Source organism: Tenrec ecaudatus, chromosome 13, assembly GCF_050624435.1.
Source record: "Tenrec ecaudatus isolate mTenEca1 chromosome 13, mTenEca1.hap1, whole genome shotgun sequence".
NCBI classification, from domain to species: domain Eukaryota; kingdom Metazoa; phylum Chordata; class Mammalia; order Afrosoricida; family Tenrecidae; genus Tenrec; species Tenrec ecaudatus.
In genome coordinates, this window is record NC_134542.1 from 60,973,093 (window position 1) to 60,993,937 (window position 20,845).

A 20,845-nucleotide genomic window follows, 5' to 3' on the forward strand; every position below is an offset into this window, starting at 1 on the left:
AGGAGAAGCCTTTATCTTAACAGCTTACTTCCCAAAGTTCAACTTTGAACATCTACTCTAATACTATTCTATAGGCTGATTTAAAACAGAAAATTTTTTTAAAAGCCAACAACAAAAACCCAGAAAATCTAAAAAAAAAAAAAATAATAAAATCTGTATTTAACTGCTTATAGGCATGACCTGACATGGCTGTGCTTGCTGGAAAAGTGAAGCAGACCTGAAGTGCTTACTGATGAAGATTAGAATGTGGGTTATGTCTCAAGACAAAGAAAAACAAAATCCTCACAAGTGGCCCGATAAGCAGTATCGTGAGAAGCAGAGAAAAGTTGTCAAGGATTTCATTTTACTTAGATCCACAATCAACATCCACATCAGTTAAGAGATTAGACACATTGATGGCATTGGGCAAATGTGCGCAAGACCTCTCTAAAGGGTTGAAAAGCAGGGATGTTTGTTACTTTGAAGACTAAGGTGTGTCTGACCCAAGACATGGTGGTATTTTAAGTTAATAAGGAAGACCTGAAGAGAGTTGATGCATTTGAATTATTTGCTGGCAAAGAGCACTGAAAGAACCATGGACTGCCACAAGAACAAATTTATCCCGGAGGAAATACACTCGAATGACCCCTAGCCATGAGCAGGTGAGACTTCCTTGCACGTAACTTTGGACACGTTCTCAGGAGACCAGTGCCTGGAAAAGGACACCATACAGCAGTGAAGAAGATGGCCAGGTACAGTGACTGCCACAGTGGCATGAGCCTAACAAAGGCAAGGATGGTGCAGAGCGGGCTGTGCTTCGTTCTGCTGTACTCAGGGCTGCTATGATTTGGAACCGACAACACAGCACCTAAAACATCAAACAAGCGGGCTGTGTGCTTAGTGGGTTTTATTGAAAGTATATGCTCAACGTTAGCCAACAGATCTCTAACTGTAAATGTTAATATGCAGCCTTTATGAGCATGCGTGATAGAACTGACTACCTAAGGTTCTAAAAACAAAAATGTAATGTTTAATTAATATGAAAAAGTCATGTTTAAATTCTCTCTGACATCTTTTGACTTTATTTTGCAATGCATTTCTGATGTTCAGAAAACAAAAACTTTAAGCACATTGGGTGTTACCAGAGCAATTACAATTTTCTATCACTGTAAGATTTTTCTCTTATCGCAAGCACTGTAAATGGAAGTGATCTTTATGCTATCATTTCAACTGTGCAGTTTGTTTAACAGTTCTAAGTGCCTATAAAGTTTAGATGGGGTTTTTAGAGATTATGAAATAGAAAAATAAAGTGATAATAGACAACGAGAGCTGGATTCAAGCTGTCTTTAGAACCACAACTAATAGTTAATTTTATTAGGCATGCCCCCAAATGGCTTAACACATTGCAAGTTTAATTCAGAGTGGTAATCAATGCTCAACTGGTCAAATGAGAGGAGACAGAAAAGGGGCAGGAAACATCATATACACTGTTATAATGCCCCTCCTAATCCTAATCACTGTATCTGTGAACGTGACAAACAAGTTCATCTCAAACAAATTTTATAAAGTGTCACTTTTGCTCTACATAAAACCCAATCACATGAAACTAAGCATAGATAATTATCTGTAATAATAATAATAATGTACTTCAAAAATTCTCAGAGTAAAATACATCTTATTTATAAGCATTCTAGATAAAAACATTACTCAAAAGATTTAAAATTTCTTTCAAATGTGTTTAAATATGTCCCTGCAATCATTACATAGTTGTACATAATGATCTTGGTACATGACTTAGAATGCTAAAACAACCTTGACAAAGAAGTAGTAGGGCCGGAAAACTGGCACACCATTGAGACTTCCTGCAAGGAGACCTAGTGGCACTGCAAGTTAACCATTAGGCTTGTGAGCACCTGTTTAAGGTTTGAACCTTGGTAATGTGGCTGCCTTAATCTTATTAGGTTACTTTCAAAAGAAGGGAAATCTTTTTTCTTTAAGCGTACAAAGAGAAGTGGTACTACCCTACCCACTCACTTGCTCCTAGAGATAGATTTGAGTCTAGAAGCTACTATCAATTTAGCAGATGGTAAGGGACAGCAAACACAACTCTGTCTCCCTCAGTCTTTTCTCTCTTGGCCTGGGCATCTCAGGCTCCAGTGGGAAGAAAGAGGCAGCATTAGAGCATTCTCACTACACGTTTTGCTCCCAGATCTCAAATCTGTTCGACTTATGAGATAGTTAAAATAGTTTAATGTTCAGCTAAATTATGGGTAAAGTTGGCCTTTACAGGTTACTCTAAGAATCTATTTACAACACTGCTGCAGTGAGAAAATATTATAACCACTCTATTAAGTTTTGTGAGAAAAGGGCCAGTCACAAAAAAATTGAAAGAAAAAATTAATACAAATATTTTCTGCTATCTTGTAGTAATCAATCAATAATTTGTTTTAGCAGGAAGGGAGGAGGAGGGGAAAAAAGGAAAATGAGCTGATTCTAGGAACCCAAGTGGAAGGCAAATTTTGAAAATGATGAGGGCAAAGAATGTATACGGGTACTTTACTCAATTGATGTATGTATGGATTGTGATAAGAGTTGCATGAGGCCCAATAAAATGCTTTATAAAAAACAAAAGAATTTGTTGTAATGGATAACTTTTATTTGTAGCTCCCTTCAAATGACTGAGTGGTCTATGCAAATGAGGTACTTGTGTCCCAACAAGGTAACCGAATAATTTGCAAAGAATGCAAATAAGGTGCATGGACCCCATGCGGGATCGTGCAAATAAGGTACACAGATCAAGGTAACATACAAAGAAGTTTTGCCATATAGCTAGGTTTAAAATGAGCCAACCCATAAGCAGACAGGGGAACTTCACTGCCATCAAAACCAAAACCAAGAGACAACAAAGAAAAATGGGAAGCAAAAGAACCCATCTTTAGACTGGGGGCCTGTCTGGGGAATCTCCTAAACCTCGGAGACAAGGAAGGCTGAAACACCGCGATGGAGAGAAGTTGCTGTGGAGAAGTGGCAACGTCTGTGGAGAAGTGACTGGGATGAGATTGCTCTGATCAAAGATGACCAAAGTAGCTGTGCTGACCCACAGAACAAGAGAGCAGAACAGCTTTGGGCAGGTAGCTTCCTCGCAGAGCAGGGCCCCTCCACGTACTTGTCAGGAGAGCAAAAGAACTTTGTAACACTCACCAGAGTCAGAGGCTGGGCCAACACCAGAGGTTCGAGGAAAGGAGATGCTGAGAAGCCAAGAATGACAGAGAGGTCTAGCTGTAGGCACCCACCGAGAGGCAGTCCAACTGAAGAACTGTATTCTGAGCCACTCCTGATACTGAATTACCATATATACTCTTGTATAAGCTGAGCTTTTCATCATTAAAAAAATTTTTATTGGGGGTTCGTACAATGCTTATCACAATCCATACATACATCCATGATGTCAAGCATATGTGTACATTTGTGGCCATCATTCTCAAAACATTTTCTTTCTACTTGAGTCCTTGGCATCAGCTTCTCATTTCCCCCCTTCCTCCCTGCTCCCTTCTCCAACACGAACCTGAGAATTTATAAATTATTTTGTCATACCTTACTTACACTGTCCAACATCTCCCTTCTCCTACTTTTCTGTTGTCCTTCCCCCAGAGAGGATGTTATATGCAGATCCTTGTAATAGGTTCCCCCTTTCTAGCACCTTTTAAAAGCAGCTTTTGTGGTAATTAGGTGCCTCAGCTGACATTCGGGTCAGCTTATACTCGAGTATATACAGTATAAGCTGGTACTTCTCTAATAAATCCACAATTGTGAACTTGCCTAGAAGTTCTTTGTGGCCACTGTAAAGAATGACTGAAGCCAGTGGAGAAGTGGGCAGTGCTGTGGGAAGGATGAGCATTGGTTTAAAAAAAAGTTAGAGAAAGTATGTCTGACCTGCTTCATAGGAAGTAGCTTTGGGCTACTGCTGATGCTCTCTCTCCCCTTGTGAAGTTAGAGATGACATTCCCCATCATGCCAGTTTTACAGGGCTCACAGTTAAAAACACTATCTTCATCTGATGGTTACCATAAGACCAAAGCCACAACTAGGAGTATCAATTCTGATTAACAACCTTCTCTGGTTATTCTCCTTCCATTAACCCAGCATACCTTTCCCCCACTGACCTCATTTCTGCTAGAGGACAGATATTGACACAGCAACTTCTCTCCCTCTTGGTGTTTCAGCTATCTCATATAGATGGTACTGTATTTTTTGAGCCAAGCTACTATGTAACTGGAAGGTGATTTCAGTTCAAAGTTTAAAGGGTACCTTAAGGTGCTGGTCTCATTATGAAGCATTGTGAGATGGGAGTTCCTCTAATCTCAGTCAGTCCATTAAGTCTAACCCTTTAAAAAATAAAAACCAGAGTTTTGTTCCACAACTCCCTGCCATCCTATCTAGGGCTATCTCCTGCGTCCCCGGTCAGAATAGTCAAAAATGGTAGTTAGGTACCATCTAATTCTTTTGGTCTCTGGACAAATGAGGCTATGATTCTTATACATAATTAGTCCTACAGATTTATATGAGAATAAGTTAGAGTATTTTCATAAGTGTATCAGCTCATTTGCTCACACACAGGTTTATTCTATGTGCCTTCACATAGAAATGCTGATGTGGTAATTTATCAAAAATTTGGGTATTTGAATCTATTTATGGGCTCTAGAAGAGAAAGATCTTGTTAACTCTTCTTATGGAGCTCACAGCCTAGAAAAACCCTATGAGAGTTCTACTCTGTCACAGGAGGGTACAAGGAGTTGAAATAGACTTGATAGCATACAGCATCATAGACACAGAATCCTTGCTGGGATTTTGACAGAAACTGTATTAAATAGATGAATTTTGGGAAAATCGTTATCTTTCCTATGTTAAGTCTTCCAACTCCCTAACACTCTCTATTTACTTTGGTCTTTTTTGACTTCTTTCAGCATCATTCTTTAATTTTTGGAATATAAATCCTGTATATGCTTTCTTAGTTGGATTCCAGGTGGCACAATGGCTAAGCACTTGATTCAAATGGAAAGATAAGTGATATGAAGCCACCAGCTGCTTCTAAGGAGAGGATGTAGTGATATGACACTGTACAGATTACAGAACAGACCTACTCTGCCTCATAGGTGCGATCATGAGGTGTTGAAGGGATCAGGTATCAGGCATCATCAGAACAAAAAATCTTACCACAGTGAATGAGGTGGGTAGTGCAGAGTAGAGACCCAAAGCACATTTATCAGACACTGGAGATCCCCTTGCAGAGGGGTCTCAGGGAGGAGAAGGGCCAGTCAGGGTGCGATGTAGCAATGATGAAACATACAACTTTCCTCTAATTCCTAAATGCGTCCCTCCCTTCCTCCTCTATCATGATCCGAATTCTCCCTTGCAAGTCTGGCTAGACCAAAGGTTATACACTGGTAAAGATAGGAACTGGAAACACAGGGAATCCAGGGCGGAGGATCCCTTCAGGACCAGTGGTGTGAGTGGCGATGGGAGTGTAGAGGAGGGTGGGTTGGAAAGGGGGAACCGATTACAAGGATCTACACGCAACCTCCTCCCTGGGGGATGCACAACAGAATAGTGGGTGAAGGGAGACATCGGACAGGGAAAGATATGACAAAATAATAATTTATAAATTATCAAGGTTTCATAAGGGAAGGGGGGACGGGGAGGGAGGGGAAAAACGAGGAGCTGATGTTAGGGGCTTGGGTGGAGGGTGGATGTTTTGAGAATGATGAGGGCAATGAATGTACAAACGTCCTTTGCACAATTGATGTATGTATGGATTGTGCTAAGAGTTGTATGAGTCCCTAAAAAAATGATTTTTAAAAAATCTGTCAATTACAGAAAAAGAAAAACCTGTTGCCCTTGAGTCAATTCCAACTGACAGTGACCCTACAGGGCACAGCACAACTGGCCGACTATTTCCAAGACTTTACAGAAGCAGATCTTTCTTCTGCGGCGTGACTGGTGGGTACAAACTGTTGACCTTTCGGTTACCAGAAGAAAGCTTAACCACTGCTACCACCAATGTTCCTGCATTTTCAAGTAAATATAGGTATACCTTTCCAATCTGTATCTTTTTTTTAACATTTTATTAGGGGCTCATACAACTCTTATCACAATCCATACATATACATACATCAATTGTATAAAGCACATCTGTACATTCTTTGCCCTAATAATTTTCTTTTTTTTCTTTCTCTTTTATTTTTTTACATTTTATTAGGGGCTCATACAACTCTTACCACAATCCATACATATACATACAGCACATCCGCACATTCTCTGCCCCAATCATTCTCATAGCATTTGCTCTCCACTTAAGCCCTTTACATCAGGTCCTCTTTTTTTTCCCCCTCCCTCCCCACTCCAATCTGTATCTTTTAACGCACACTACAGTTTTTCAACAAACCAACCCAAAGCTGGTTTTGGTTCATTCTTTTGTTAAAAACAATTTTATTGGCAAATAAGTCATAAATCATATAATTCTTTTGAGGAATTTCCTTTTGCTTTTAAAGTTTCTGTTACTACTGGATTCTGTTAAGACCCTAAAAAATGCTAAGAGCAGTTAACCCATAATTATTCTCTGAACAAAAAAAAAATTCTGGTACGGTGAAAACTAATATTTAAACTAAGACTGGTTTTACTTAATCAAGGTTTTTTGTTTTTGTTTTAAACTTCCTGACAAGGGCATAAGGAGAGTCTTAGCAAATGAACAATTTAAAAACTTAAGTCATAAACTAAAATTAACTATGTGGTGGATATAAACTCTTGTTTAAATTGACCAGCTCATCAGTTACAAAAACAAGCATTTTGAAGATTAAGCTAAACTAGCTTTATATTTCCTATAGCCTCCAGTTCCAGACTACATCTGTTTTCTTCGATACACAAAACCAGAGTTAAAATAGCTCCATTTATCACAGCATGATTGTAGGCAGACAAACCAGCCTGTCTGTTTCCAGATAGTGAAAGCAACTGTTATTAATCACAATTACAGGCCAAGCACTCTAAGAGAAATTGCATCAATATCCTCCCAACCCCCATCCCTCCTACTCAGGAACGCAAAACGGTACTAAGTATCATGATGCTGCCTGAAGGTCAGTAAATAAAGATGCTACTGTGAGTTCAATTGAAATCTGGATGCAAATTACAAGCAGCCTTTTCTACAACAGAAAGACATGTTACCTCAAAAGTCCTAGTATTGGCAAAGCTTAACAGGACAATTAAACCCACTTTTAATAGGAAACTTAGAGTGAAAGGTTTCCGCTTTATGAAATGACACTGAAGAGGAACAGGCATTTGAAATGTATAAATCCGATCATCATCTTTAAGTAGAGAAACATTTACAAATTTTTATGTAGCATATTTTGTCGCCAGAAGCGCATAAGGAACTAACTTTCTCTTACATACACATAGTAATAGACTTTTCTAATAACTGAGACCCAACTGCAGGCTACAGAGGAAAAGGGTTAGACTATGGTTGAATAAACGTTTTTTTGAATCCTTGGGTCTTTTTCCAAAAAAATTGTTAAGGCAGACTCTATGGCAGCGAGTTTGTTTTTATTTCTATTAACAATGGCAAGATGCTTCGTTTGTTTTTTTTTTTTTTGCTTTCTAATTTTTGATATACTTTAGTCTTTAAAACAGCTTTAGGTTTACAGGAAAATTACAGAGAAAACAGAGTTCCCATGGCCTCCACCTATCTGGAACAGTCTCATTATTTTCTGTTAACTATTCTCGCCTTAGTGGGAAACTTTTGAAAACTGTTTTAAGCACTTACTATGTATAAAGCATTTAGGACACTTTATATTACCACGTCTAACTGTGTAACGAATTGATGAGGTTAAATACTATTAGTTTGTTTTGCACACAGGGTATTGCAGCATAGGAAGTCCACTCTCCTAAGGTCACGCAAATGCAAAACCAAACCCATGCTATTGAATTGATTCTGACTCAGAGACCCCAATGACTGCATGGGCTTTGAGTTGGGCAGCGAGCTAACCCAACAGTCAGCAGTGTGAAAGCACCCCCCACCCTCCAGCCCCCATTGATTTACTGTCTCAAAAACCCACAGAAACTGTTCTACTCTGCCCCACATGGTCGCTGTGAATCTGAAGGTCTCAGCTAGTTAAATCCAGGCCAGGAGTCAAATGTACATTTGATTCCAAACATCTTCAGCTCATAAGCTTCTCAAGCTTATAGAGAAACCTGTGAGAGCTGAACTAGAGGGGACGGCCTTAGATTTTCAGGGGTTTGCAACTTATCCACCTTTTGTTGTCTTACCATTTTCTGTCACTCTCTTAGTAGAAAATTTGAATTTTCTTTTTCTGACGGGTTTTGGCTTTCACAGGTTTGACAGTGTTTGTTTCCAGACAGTCTGAATAGGACTCCACATACAGAGTGTATTTAAGGGCGAGTACTAAAATGGAGGAGCTCAGGGACTGCACAGAGCTGAACCTTATTTGACCCTACCTCTGAACTAAATAATTGGGTGTGCTAAAAAGCTTTGCCAAACGTATTATAGCATAACTGAGTCTTTCTATGATTAAGTAAGGCCACATATTTAAATAAGGGCTGGCTACTAAATACTGGAAGCTGAATAGCAATGCCACTACTGTTATCCTAGTAGAAGAGAATACGTTGAGAATTCACGCAGCTGTTTCAAGCGCTGTGCACAGTTGAGCGTGGGCGCATCCTCTCAACACATCCACCTGAGCTTCTACTTTGTGCTCGGTGCTGCACGACTAGGGAAACAGGGATAAACAAGATAGTCACTAACCTCCCTTGGTTTAATTCAACCACGACAACAGAAGCGTGGCTATAAAAAGGTGACATGTTTATCTAAGGCTACGTTCTGAGGAAAGTGAATCATGCAAAGATCTGGGGGAGAACACGATAAAGAACATGAGAAAAGGAAGGAAGAAATAGGCCAGGCCTTGAAGGGGAGAAGGGCTTTGTATGTCTGAGGACCAGCCAGTAAGCAGTACTGCGAGAGGGAGTGAGAAGAGGACACGCAGACAGGCAGGTCCTGTGTAGTCCTGAAGGCTCTGATAAGGAATTTGGATTTTATTCTGAGTGATGAGAAATCACCGAGTTTTTAAAAAGATGAGTCTGGCAGCGACATAAACAACCTTTGAGGAGCTAGAGGGGACACACAGACAGCCCAGATTAATAGCTAATGAGAAGGCTATGGTGGTGCAGGTGGTGTAGTTGGGGAGTCTTGCCCTGGTGGAGTTGCAGGAGAAGAACTGCACTGCTGAACTCAGGTTGGCAGTTTAAAACCATCAGCGACTCCACAGAGAAAGATGAGGCTGTCAGTTCCTATAAAGACTTAGTCATAGAAACCCTTTACGTGGATGGTCATTAGGAGGTGGAACGGAGAACTTCGGGCTTGCACACCACATACATGGTGTAGATGGCATATAATGAAATCATGGGACTGGAGAAAACCACTGAGAGTTGAGTGCTTAGAGGAGTGGTTTTCAACCTTCTTAATGCTGTGATCCTTTAATACAGTTAGTTCTTCACGTAGTGGTGATAGCCCAACCATAAAATTATGTTTGTTGCTACTTCATAAGTGTAATTTTGCTACTGTTATGAATTGTAATGTAAATATCTGATAGGCAGGATGTATTTTCATTGTTACAAACTGAACATAATTATAGCATAGAGTCATCACAAAAACAATATGTAATTATATATTGTGAAATATTTATTTCTAATTAAAAATAAATGAAATTTTGTCTTGAAGCATGATGTCACATAAGTAAGAGTTTTCACACAGGGTACTTGTATGTGGGCGTATTTGCATGTGGGCGGACCCTCCTGGAAAGGATAGAGGAGCACTGTCTCAGTTCTTAAGATCATTGGAAATATTGTATGTTTTTTCCGATAGTCTTAGGTGACCCCTGTGAAAGGGTCGCTCGACCCCTAAAGGGATTGTGACCCATAGGCTGAGAACCACTGGCTTAGAGGAATGAAGGTGGAGGAGACTGAGCCCTCCCACATTTAGGAAGTGAACAAGCCAACAAAGCGGATGTAGCTTCATCTTTTACCAGCTCACGTGAAATTTACTTTTTTTCAGGCTTACCTGGTTCCCTTCTCTAAGCTGGACAGGAGCCAGCTAATTTAGAATTTGTTTCATGTAGTTCTATTTTGACCACGAGAAAGTGAAAAGATAAAAATAAGGCAGAATCTCTTAATAAATAAATATGCTAGCAAACCCCGACAGAAGCAAAGAGTGAAAGAAATCAAAGACGCATCGAAACAATTAGTTCAGAAGACTACTGGCCCAAACAAACTCCAGCCTCAGTGAGCCCAGGACCACAGACCTAGAGATGGTTGCCTGCCTACATCTTTAAAACAGATTGCAATAGGAGGTCCTGCTTTATAAATTAGGCGATAATTTATGGAAATATATTATTTTATCCAACTTGGAGTCTTGAACAAATAATAGGCTATAGGTCTAGAACCTGAAAATGCACAGAAATTATACAAGGAGTTTTATTGTAACATAATCTGACCTACACTGTTTTATTGAATGAGACAGCCATCACATTAGGTGTGCATAGTCAGAAAATATGAAATAGCCAGGAAGTAAAACTGCCACGTGAATAAGACCTGAGAAAGAAATGAAATACTTACGAGGAAATGAAAATTTTTCATTCATGCTAAATATCTAAAGCAGGACAAGTAACTGACACAGACCATGTCAAAATTAAAGTAATAGTGGTTTTATATTATAGAAGAAAAATAATAATGCTATGCTAATATATATATGTGTTTAATTAATTTTTTCAGAGAATCAGTTCCAAACTTTTATTTAGATTCTGCAATGGCAGATAATTTAGCCTCTTAAGAGAGAAGACAGCAATGAGTATAAAAGCAGGAGGAATTTTGAAATACTGGCCCAAACCATTCTTGCCAGTACCTTGGGTAAGTTAGCATACCATTCTTGCCAGTACCTTGGGTAAGTTAGCATACTACTCGGAACTGTAGGGTCTGCACATGAAAATCAAGAATAAAATGCAACACACTCCACAGCAATTATGTTTAAATTTAAGATTATGCAGAGCACTGGAAAATATGAACAATTTTATAAAAGCGAATTCCTTCCTCATATCCCACTTCCCTTCTTTTTTGAATGGCTTTTGGAGAAAAGAGTAGACATTAACCTTGATCAAAATGGCGATGATATAAGCTTACTGGATTTGATCAGAAATGTTTTGAAATAGAGTAACATTTTATTTTACTGGGCTATAAAGGCCTTCAGGTCTTGAAGTCCTGCTATTTCTGAAACCCTATTGCTACAGGGCTAGTAAGATTTATATTATGGAAGATGCATACAACAATATTAAAAAGCACTACAGATAATTTGTATCAAAAGTATCAAAGGAAGTTGTATCATTTGCTTTGGAATGAGAAATTGAATAAACATGGTATTATAGGTAAAGTAAGATCATTTTTACCAAGTACTGCTTTTTGTGTGATCGATTCAATAGACTAATATCATAGTTTTCACAAACAATTTTAAATGAATTCATATTAGGCCTATTGAACTTGTCCGTGAAACTACATGCACTTCCTTGCCTCTGCAATGGCAGCTTAGCAGATACGTGACTTCATGTGTGTCTATGTTCAAGTTTGTCAAAGTGCTGCCAGTCGGGGGCATAGCTGAGTAAGTACCTTCAGCAGTTCTGCCCTATTAAGCTTCCAGCGTCTCAGACTATAGACATTTATTACTGGTGGGGCTTGAACACCCTTGTAGTTCCTAAAGGGATAAAGTGCTATTGGCGAGAAAAAACAAAAACCCTGTTGGTTGCATTCTCCTTTGCAAGGCTGTGGGCCATTCTCATTTCCAAATTCTATGAATGTCTGCCACTATCACAATTAGCCTATTTACACACACACACACACACACACACACACACACACACACACACACATACTTCAGTCATTATTAGCCTCTTGTAGAATCACACTGCTTTTTCATATTTACCACTGTAATCATAAAACCAGTTTTCCTAATCTTAAAGGAGAAAATGTATCATTTGGTCACCAACCTGGACCAAAAGAACAAATTTCTTGGCTATACTTTGAAAGGACCTCTTAATTTTTCTTCAAGCAACTAAGTATGGTGGCGCTGAGGTTAAGTGTGAACTCTAAGATCAGCTAGCTATCTGAACCCACCATGTGGTTTGCACCACCAGCCGCTGTCTGTGAGAGAGAGACGGCAACACCTTGCACAGATTTCAGAGCTGGAGCCCTGGGGGCAGTTCACCCGGTCTTGTCAGGTGTTTGTGAGTCAGAGTCAATTCAACAGCAATGCGTCTGGATTTGGGGACCATGCATGCATCAATTTGGGATGAAGATCTTATTTCAAAATATATTTGCAATGTTTCTTCATATCAATATAATGGTATCCTGAAAACAGAACCTTCAAAAAAGATTTTAAATAATGTAAATGGTTTTCTAAACATTCTAAAGACGTGTTATGCCAACACGTCTAAAATTCTGCAAAATAACTTAGATGTTTAGATTATTTACAAGATCTTAATTCTACTTGAGAGGTTTCTAATATCCACTTTCATTCCTTCTTCATGTTTGTCAGTAGCATTCATTAGTATCACCATCCGAGTATAATAAAGCAGAGAAAAGGAGCAAATTTTCTCATTTTAATCCTTAATAGTCAGCTCAGTTGACAATTTATCTGTGTGTTGCAGTGAGGGAAGGGGGGAGGATGTCTAAGAAAAAAGGAAGATGATAGCAAAAGATTACATTTTTACAATGAAGTTGGACACTGTCTCCCTCTGTCTCCTCCTACGTTAGCAATCTTGTGAAGCCCTCCCTTCCAGTATTACTACATAGGCATGAACCCAGTACAGTCTACTCCTGTTTCCATAAGAACCTCTCATTCAGTCTGTATACTTGCACTGAAGTTGACTGGGCCTGGGCCTGCACATTATTCTGGCTGCTGGGGATAGAGCAACACACTAATCAAAAATCGCTGTTGTTACGGGGCTCATTTCCCCATAAGACAGGATAGTCTTAAAAAAAAAAAAAAAGAAAGAAAAGAAAAACAGCACACTAGATAATTAATGCTATGAAGAAACATAAAGCAGCAAAAGAGGTTAATGGAGAATTTAGTTTAATGGTACAAACTGAATATTTAAATAAGGCAGTCATTTATTTTCATGCCTGTTTTCTAAAAAAACCCAAAACTCTCAAACATTAAAAACTATGTATTTCTATTTTATAAGTATCAAATTATTTTAAAAGGGAGACACTGTGAACAAATTTGTTACAGAGGACATGTGAATAATCTCAAAAATTGCAATTTTAATGACAGAATGCCATTGATTAACTTAAAAAAAAAAAGATCGCCTTGTATTACTTTTTTAAGCGCACCAGTAAACACAGGTAGATATATCATAATGATTTTTATTGGTGGTGTGATAAATTCTCTAGTATAAATTGACGCCATAATGATCACCAAGCATTAACAAAATAGTATTAAAATTAAAAACAAAATACAACTTTTCCCCCATATCCTGTCTTGCTTAGTGAGTGAGTTTTGGGTGGGTGGCAGAACAAATCATTCTTGGATCTGTGGTATAACTGATGACTGATATCCAGCTACCTTCCAGAAGTGGCCATATAAGCTTTTGGTGTCGTGACTGGATACCTTCGGACATATTCTCTGGTCCCTGGAGGAGCTGAGAACTCAGAAGGTTGGCTAGCTTCTGTAGAGAGTAGGCTTGTCAACAGAAGCTTCTCTGCTTAGTACCCAAACGCAGCTACCTGAGTAACTGCTGCCCTAAGGCAGAGAAACTTGTTGAAATTTTCAAGTACCCTCAAAACCCCTTATCATGAATTCTCCCCCACATATCAGAGTTAAGAAATATTTTTAAAAGAAGGATATTAGAAAATTCTACCCCCAATAAAGAATACCTCCATGGTGATGTGACAGGCTCCCTCCATTAGCAAGGATTTCTTCTCTAGCAGCTGCCTGTATTTGGAAATGAAATGACAAACAATTGTTGAATTTAATGTGGAATAAATTTCTCATTAAGTAAATTTCTCTCATTTAGTGACTAAGAATTTTCCCGAGATAACTCATTACGACATTACGGAAATAATTATTCCCATTTCAGAGAGAAGGAAAATGAAGCTCAGACAGGCTAACTTACTTAACTAAGATTGTACAGGGAAAATCTGAGTCCAGCTCACTAACAACGCTATCAGACACTAGCCCGTAGAGATCTTACGGAGAGGGTGTCATAGGCCAATCTCTGGGGACAAATTGCTAGTCATTATTATATATAATAGACATGAACAACGTAAGAGTTTACTCAGGTGTGTACAATCCACCAGGAGGTAGGCCAGGGGAAGAGGGCCCAGGTGGGGCGGAGACATTTCACTGTACAGTGCTCTACGAGAACCCCCATCAGTAGAGTTTTCATATGAATCATGAAATAAGTTTTCTAACAAACTACTTTAAATAATCACAGCAACAATGACTTGAGGTCATTAGCACTTAAGAGAATGGCAGTCTGGACTGAGGAAGAAGGAACAATTTCACTCTTCTGGTACTGAAGGAAAGGGACTTTGGGGCAGCTAGATAGCACTGAGAGACTAAGGTAATTGGAAAAGCCACCCATGTTTGCGGGTAATGAATATGCAAACTATTTTGATTGGGGTGATGATTTCACAATTATACATATGTCAAGTCTCACCCATTTGTATATTTTAAATAATACTTACAATACTTTAAATTGTAACTTTAAATAAGTTTAGTGTTTTTCAATTATACCTGGAAAAAATCTGTAAAATGGTGGTGAAGCCTCCAAAGGAGGTCAAACTCTGTAAACTTTAGGTCTCAAAGTTCGCCACTGAAAGCCGTCCCGGAGAACTCCCTGTGGCCGGCATGCGGTGGAGCGAGAACTCTGACTCCTTCAGTCGAGTCTGTGTGAACTCTAAGTGTACTTGGAATGAGAAACCTGCGTGAGGACAGGGGGCTTTATAAAAGTAAGCCGCTCAAGAGCACTTAGGAAAAGTGGTACAGACTGCCAGCAATTAACAACAGTGGGCTACATACAGACGTCATCAGTATCAAAACGGTAAGCCTAGAATGATAGCACGTGTGCTGCCTTCAACCACAGCAGCTACCTGGAGATGACTGTGCTGCCAAAGTGATCTCAAGGATTCCTATAGCCCTTTATTTAATCAGCTACTATGTACAGTCAAAGAATCTGTGGCTACAGGTGTGGAGGTTATTAATTTAAGACGCATAATTCATTATGCAAGCCAATACAACAGTATGTTTTCCATTTCTATGGGCTGGCAGCCAAGCAAACCATTTGTAACCACCAAAAGTCCAACTAATATACAAACATTGATAGTATACGTTTATTTAAGTAAGTAAGAAGTATAAGAAGTAAGAGCATATGCATGTAATCATAATTACCTCAGTCTGTTCAAACACAGCCAGTGGGTCACTAATTCCCCGGTAGTTAAAGGCAAAATAGAAGTAGATACATGCACCTGCATCGTATGTCTGCGTCACCCTAAAAAACACAGAGAAAAATATCCCCTTAAAGGCTTAAACTTTAGTGAAATGAGATTTAACATCTAGAAACTTAAAGGCAAAACCACCCAGATAATTTGCTTAAACATTAATCTCCTTCTCTATAGAAGGAATGTGGACTGGACATTTCTCTAAGCTTTGTGGCCCACACAAGTAAACCAAAGCTGCAGTGGGAAACCGAAAGATCTTATTTTCATGACAATAAATTAAAGTTTGGTCAATATTATAGATACACATGCTATCATTCTCTTGTCTGTTCAATCCTATGTCTATTGAAAAATTTTTAAAATGGAAAATGACACCTTTCATGTATTGGTGACCTGGCCATCTTCCCCTGATCTTATGCAAGTTTTCAGTTACCTAGAAGTAATGGGAGCTATTAACAGCATGTACACAATCAGACAAATGTACGATTATGAGCTGTTTTAAATTATACAATCAAAATAACATTACAACTTTATCATAAAAGGTGCACATTTAACAAAAATATGGCATCAAAACTGTCAGAATAACAATTTGGGCCATAAAGTAATGCTTAACTTTTTATCTTCCTCTATTCAGCTAATTTTATGTATGATTAATTCTTCGTTTAACTGGAATGAGACAGCACTTGAGGTATATTCAGCTACAGACAGTGTCGTTATTTTTCAAGTGTGTTTCAGGCCAAAGGAAAGCAGTAGGCCCACATGTATAGATGTCACTATTTTTTACACTGCCACAGTAACCAGGCATGACACAGATGCACAAGTCCCAGGGTGCCTTAAAGCTTGGGAGATTTGAGTCCATAAAGAAGCATCTTTGAAGAAAGGCCTGGAGATATACTTCAGGAAAAACAGTCGTTGAAAACCCAGTAGAGCACAGTCCTCTGACATGCGGGATTGCCGTGAATGAGAATCAACTTGATGGCAAATGGATCCTGGAGGGAGGCAACATTCAACTAGGGGGCTAAAAAAACCCAAAGCTTGGCATCACTGCTGAAAATATCGGCACGAAATGCAAAGTATACATGAGCATGCAAACACCTAAGATTTAAAAAATGCATATTGAACAAATGTGGGTGAGACAGTTAGGGTTCATTGTGCCAACCTGGCCGATAAACACATGTGGGATTAACTGAAGGGCAGAGAGATAAATGGCTCAGTGAGCCTCGCCCTTCTAGTTCTCAGGTCTCTTGCATTCTGATGGTCGGACCAGGGTGCAGCAGCCTCAGCCAATTCCCTGCGTGGGTTGGCAAGGCTCGCTTCTTGTGAGAAATCTCTCAGAAGCCACATGTACCTATCCTGATGCAGCCCTGGATGCTGGGGCAGCTGCATGGAGACCCCTGCTTGCAGTGAGATGCTTACACAATCACTGATTCGACTTTCCTCTTGCAGTTGGTGTCATTGTGTGTGTTTTGTGAGATTGAGGAGGACTTTGTAGATCCGTGTTGGACATATGGGCTAATGTTGGACTTATGGGCTTGGACAGCACTGGGTTGGGATGCTTTCTAAATGTACACTTACCCTCTATATAAAGCTCTCTCATTCACGTATGTATGCATGTATACATGTATGAGTTTCTGTGCATTTGTTTCCCTAGTCTACCCAGAGTAACACAGCGGACAATTACAATCTCTTCAAAGTACATTAAGTACTGTGGTTTGTCGGATTCTCCCGGCTTAAGAGACTCAATACATTCTGGGCAAGAAAAAGTAAATCACTCAGGTTACAGGCCAAAACAGACTCTCCAGTTCAAAAATAAATGACCCTGAAGTAAGTAACGGCAGTCCCAGGGTTCTGGATCTCCGACTCACATACAACTTATAGTTACAAAGCAACAATTGTAAAGCTTATTGTACTAAAACTTCGAGGTACATAAATTGGTTCATAGTAACAGGCACTAACTTTGAAATGTGCAGCAAAACATTAGTATCACTGTATATTATACTCATGATGCTTTAGTAACTGGAAGATTTCATTTACTGTTTTTTATACAGAGAAAGGTCCACTATGTATTACATACTAAGTAAACATTTGACTGACTGATGTTAGATACAAACTATACCTAACAAACAGTTCTGATTTATGTACAAAATTCAACTTAAAAACAGATTTAAGAATGGAGCTCTTTCTTAACCTGGGGACTGTCTGTATCAGTAACATATTTTTAACCCCAGTAATTAAATGCACTAGAAGCCACTCTTTCCGATTCTCTATAGACAAAACACAATGTAGTTCAGGATATAGGCTGATGAAAGAATTCAAGAAAGCTGATAATTATGCTTTCAGTTTAAAAAGTCATCTGCTGTGCACTCGTTATCTTCAGCGATCGTGCCAAAAAGGTGAGCATCTCAGAGTGCTGAATTGTTAGAACAAGGTGTTCTTGTGTTGAGGGAGTACTTGAATAGGGGCCCAGTGTCCATCTGTTTCCTTAATACTAAACCTATAAATATATGTACATAGATGTATTTCCCCTTGTCATATATAAATATATTTACATTTGTATATACGGTGACAAAAGCTGATGGTGCCTGGCTACCAAAAGATATAGCATCTGGGGTCTTAAAGGCCTGAAGATAAACAAGCAGCCATCTAGCTGAGAAACAACAAAGCCCACATGGAAGAAGCACATCAGCCTATCCTGACATGATTACTGAAGACAAAGTGAATGCATAAGCAAATATGGTGAAGAAAGCTGATGGTGCCCAAATATCAAAAGATACAGAGTCTGGGGTCCTGTAGGCTTGAAGATAAACAAGTGGCCATCTAACTGAGAAACAACAAAGCCCACCTGGAAGAAGCACACCAGCCTGTGAGATAATGAGGTGTCGAAGGGATCAGGTATAAGGTATCAAAGTCCAAAAAATCATAGCATTGTGAATGAGGGGGAGTGCAGAGTGGGGACCCAGGGCCCATCTGTGGGCAATTGGACATCCCTTTGCAGAAGGGTGTTAGGGAGGAGACGAGCCAGTCAGAGTGCAGTGTAGCAATGATGAACATACAACTTTCCTCTAGTTCCTAAATGCTCCCCCCCCCACTATGATGATCCCAATTCTACCTTACAAATCCGGCTGGACCGGAGGATGTACACTGGTACAGATAGGAGCTTGAAACACAGGGAATCCAGGACAGATGAACCCCTCAGGACCAGTGGCGATATCAGGAGGGTGGAGGGAAGGTGAGGGAGAAAGGGGGAACAGATTACAAGTATCTACATATAACCTCCTACCTGGGGACAGACAGTGGAGAAGTGGGGGAAGGGAGACATTGGACAGTGTAAGATATGACAAAATAATAAAAATTTATACATTATCAAGGGTTCATGGGGAAGGGGGGTCTGGGGAGGAAGGGGAAAAAATGAGGAGCTGATACCAAGGGCTCAAGTAGAAATCAAATGTTTTGAGAATGAGGAGGGAAACAAATGTACAAGAGTGCTTGACACATGGATGAATGTATGGATTGTGATAAGAGTTGTACAAGCCCCCAATAAAATGATTTAAATATTTTTTTTAAAGCCATCTGAAGATGTGTCAGACACCTTGAATGAGAATATAAAGACAAACAACATAGTAGTTTCACATAGCTTAAAAACAAGCGTAGATTCTAGACTAACTGGAAGAAAAGTGCTAAGGAAATAAACATCACAGTAAGTGATTACACCACGAATAAGAAAATTTGGGCAGGCCATATTAGAAAAGGCGCCTTTTATAAAGCTCCAGTTCTAGGAAAGGGATAATTCACCAAGGGCAGAAAGGGCAGGCTCTGACAATAAACGACGCAGCTGGGTCCACGGGAGATCAAGAGAACCATGTTGGGAAGGAAGAACTGGTAATATCTCAATAAGAAAATTAAAAGAATTTGAGAAAGAAACCAAAATAAAGGAGCCATGTAAATCACTGCTGTGATAGCAGGTGTCGGCAGTATACACTCCTCTCCGCCACTCCCTCTGCCTCGGGCCTGACCCATCCTAAGTAGGCATTGTCGACTTAACAACAGTTGAGGGCTTTTTTGTTTTATTAATCTTTCTATGACAAAAGGACACAGAGCTAACCTAAAGAAGTTCCCAGTGGCCAAATACGGGACATTTCGAACAACAAAGTGAATAATGATAATAGATATCACCCAGAAAATTAAATAGTGATGAGTTCACACTATTACAAATAAAAGGATAAATATGCAATTGGAGAGATGAGAATGTTTCCTGATAATAAAATTCCAAATCATAAATGTAGAAAGAATGACCTGGATTGAACCACAAGGAAGCATATATGAAACGTGAGATGAGGAACACTTTACAAAACAGCTGTCCGGTATTCTTTAAAAATTCCAAGTCCAGGAACAATACAATGGCCCCATTCTAGATTGGAAAAGATGAAGAAACCAGAATAACTAAACACATTTTTTGATCTAGCTCTGGACCCTGAATTTAAGAAATGGACATAAGCAATGATAAAATCTACATAAGGTTTGTGGAATAGTTAATAAGGTTGTAGGTATGTAGACAAACATGGCATCAGTATGTTGTAAGGTGTGAACATTTGGGAAATCCAGAAGCATATATGGGAACTCTCTGTACTGTTTTAGCAACTTGTTAGAAGTAAAAAGTTTAAAAATAATTTACAAACTATGTAAACGTCTCTCCAACTGCTCTGAAATAAACGAAGCATCATATATATATATATATATATATATATATATATATATATATATATATATATATCATATATACTCGAGTATAAGTTGACCTGAATATCAGCTCAGGCACCTAATTTTACCACAAACACTGCATAAACAATGTGCTGGAACACTTGGCTGATACATGAGTATATATGACAAAATGAAATTGAGTGATCAGCTGATTAAGTCTTCCACCCTTAAAGTTAACAGAAATAAATCTGAGAATGTAAAACTCAGAAATATTCAAGTACCAAAAATGATCAAGCTGGGTGAAATTGAGTATTTCCACCAAGTTCCCATGACAGAAACTGGTAGGATCTTGGAAACAAATGAAATGATCAGCTCAAAAGCAGTGACCTGGCCTTAAAATCGTGTCTCTTAAAGTCATGCCTGCATGAGTGCATGGTATACACATATATACAGTAGACAGTGAGAATGTTAGATTATTAAATCATATATATGATATATATCTAGGCTTTAAGAATTAAATTAGGTGAGTCATTAAAAAAAAAGTAAACATAGTAAAATTTCCAAATGCAATTCACTGAGGTTCCCACAAAGAATTTAATTTAACAGAAGGAACAAGGACCCGGGA

The 20,845-nt window shown here is 39.0% G+C and overlaps 1 protein-coding gene across 2 annotated transcripts in view; it reads right to left on the minus strand.

Moving 5' to 3' along the window:
- The window catches only part of AGPS (alkylglycerone phosphate synthase), a 129,165-nt gene that overhangs the window by 7,380 nt on the left and 100,940 nt on the right, over nucleotides 1-20,845 (minus strand). For both annotated transcript variants that reach the window (XM_075528826.1, XM_075528827.1), the window contains exons 18-19: nucleotides 15,476-15,575; nucleotides 13,960-14,017 (exon numbers count right to left, since the gene is read on the minus strand). In XM_075528826.1, the coding sequence (XP_075384941.1) occupies nucleotides 13,960-14,017; nucleotides 15,476-15,575 (158 nt within the window). The remainder of the gene's footprint in view (nucleotides 1-13,959; nucleotides 14,018-15,475; nucleotides 15,576-20,845) is intronic.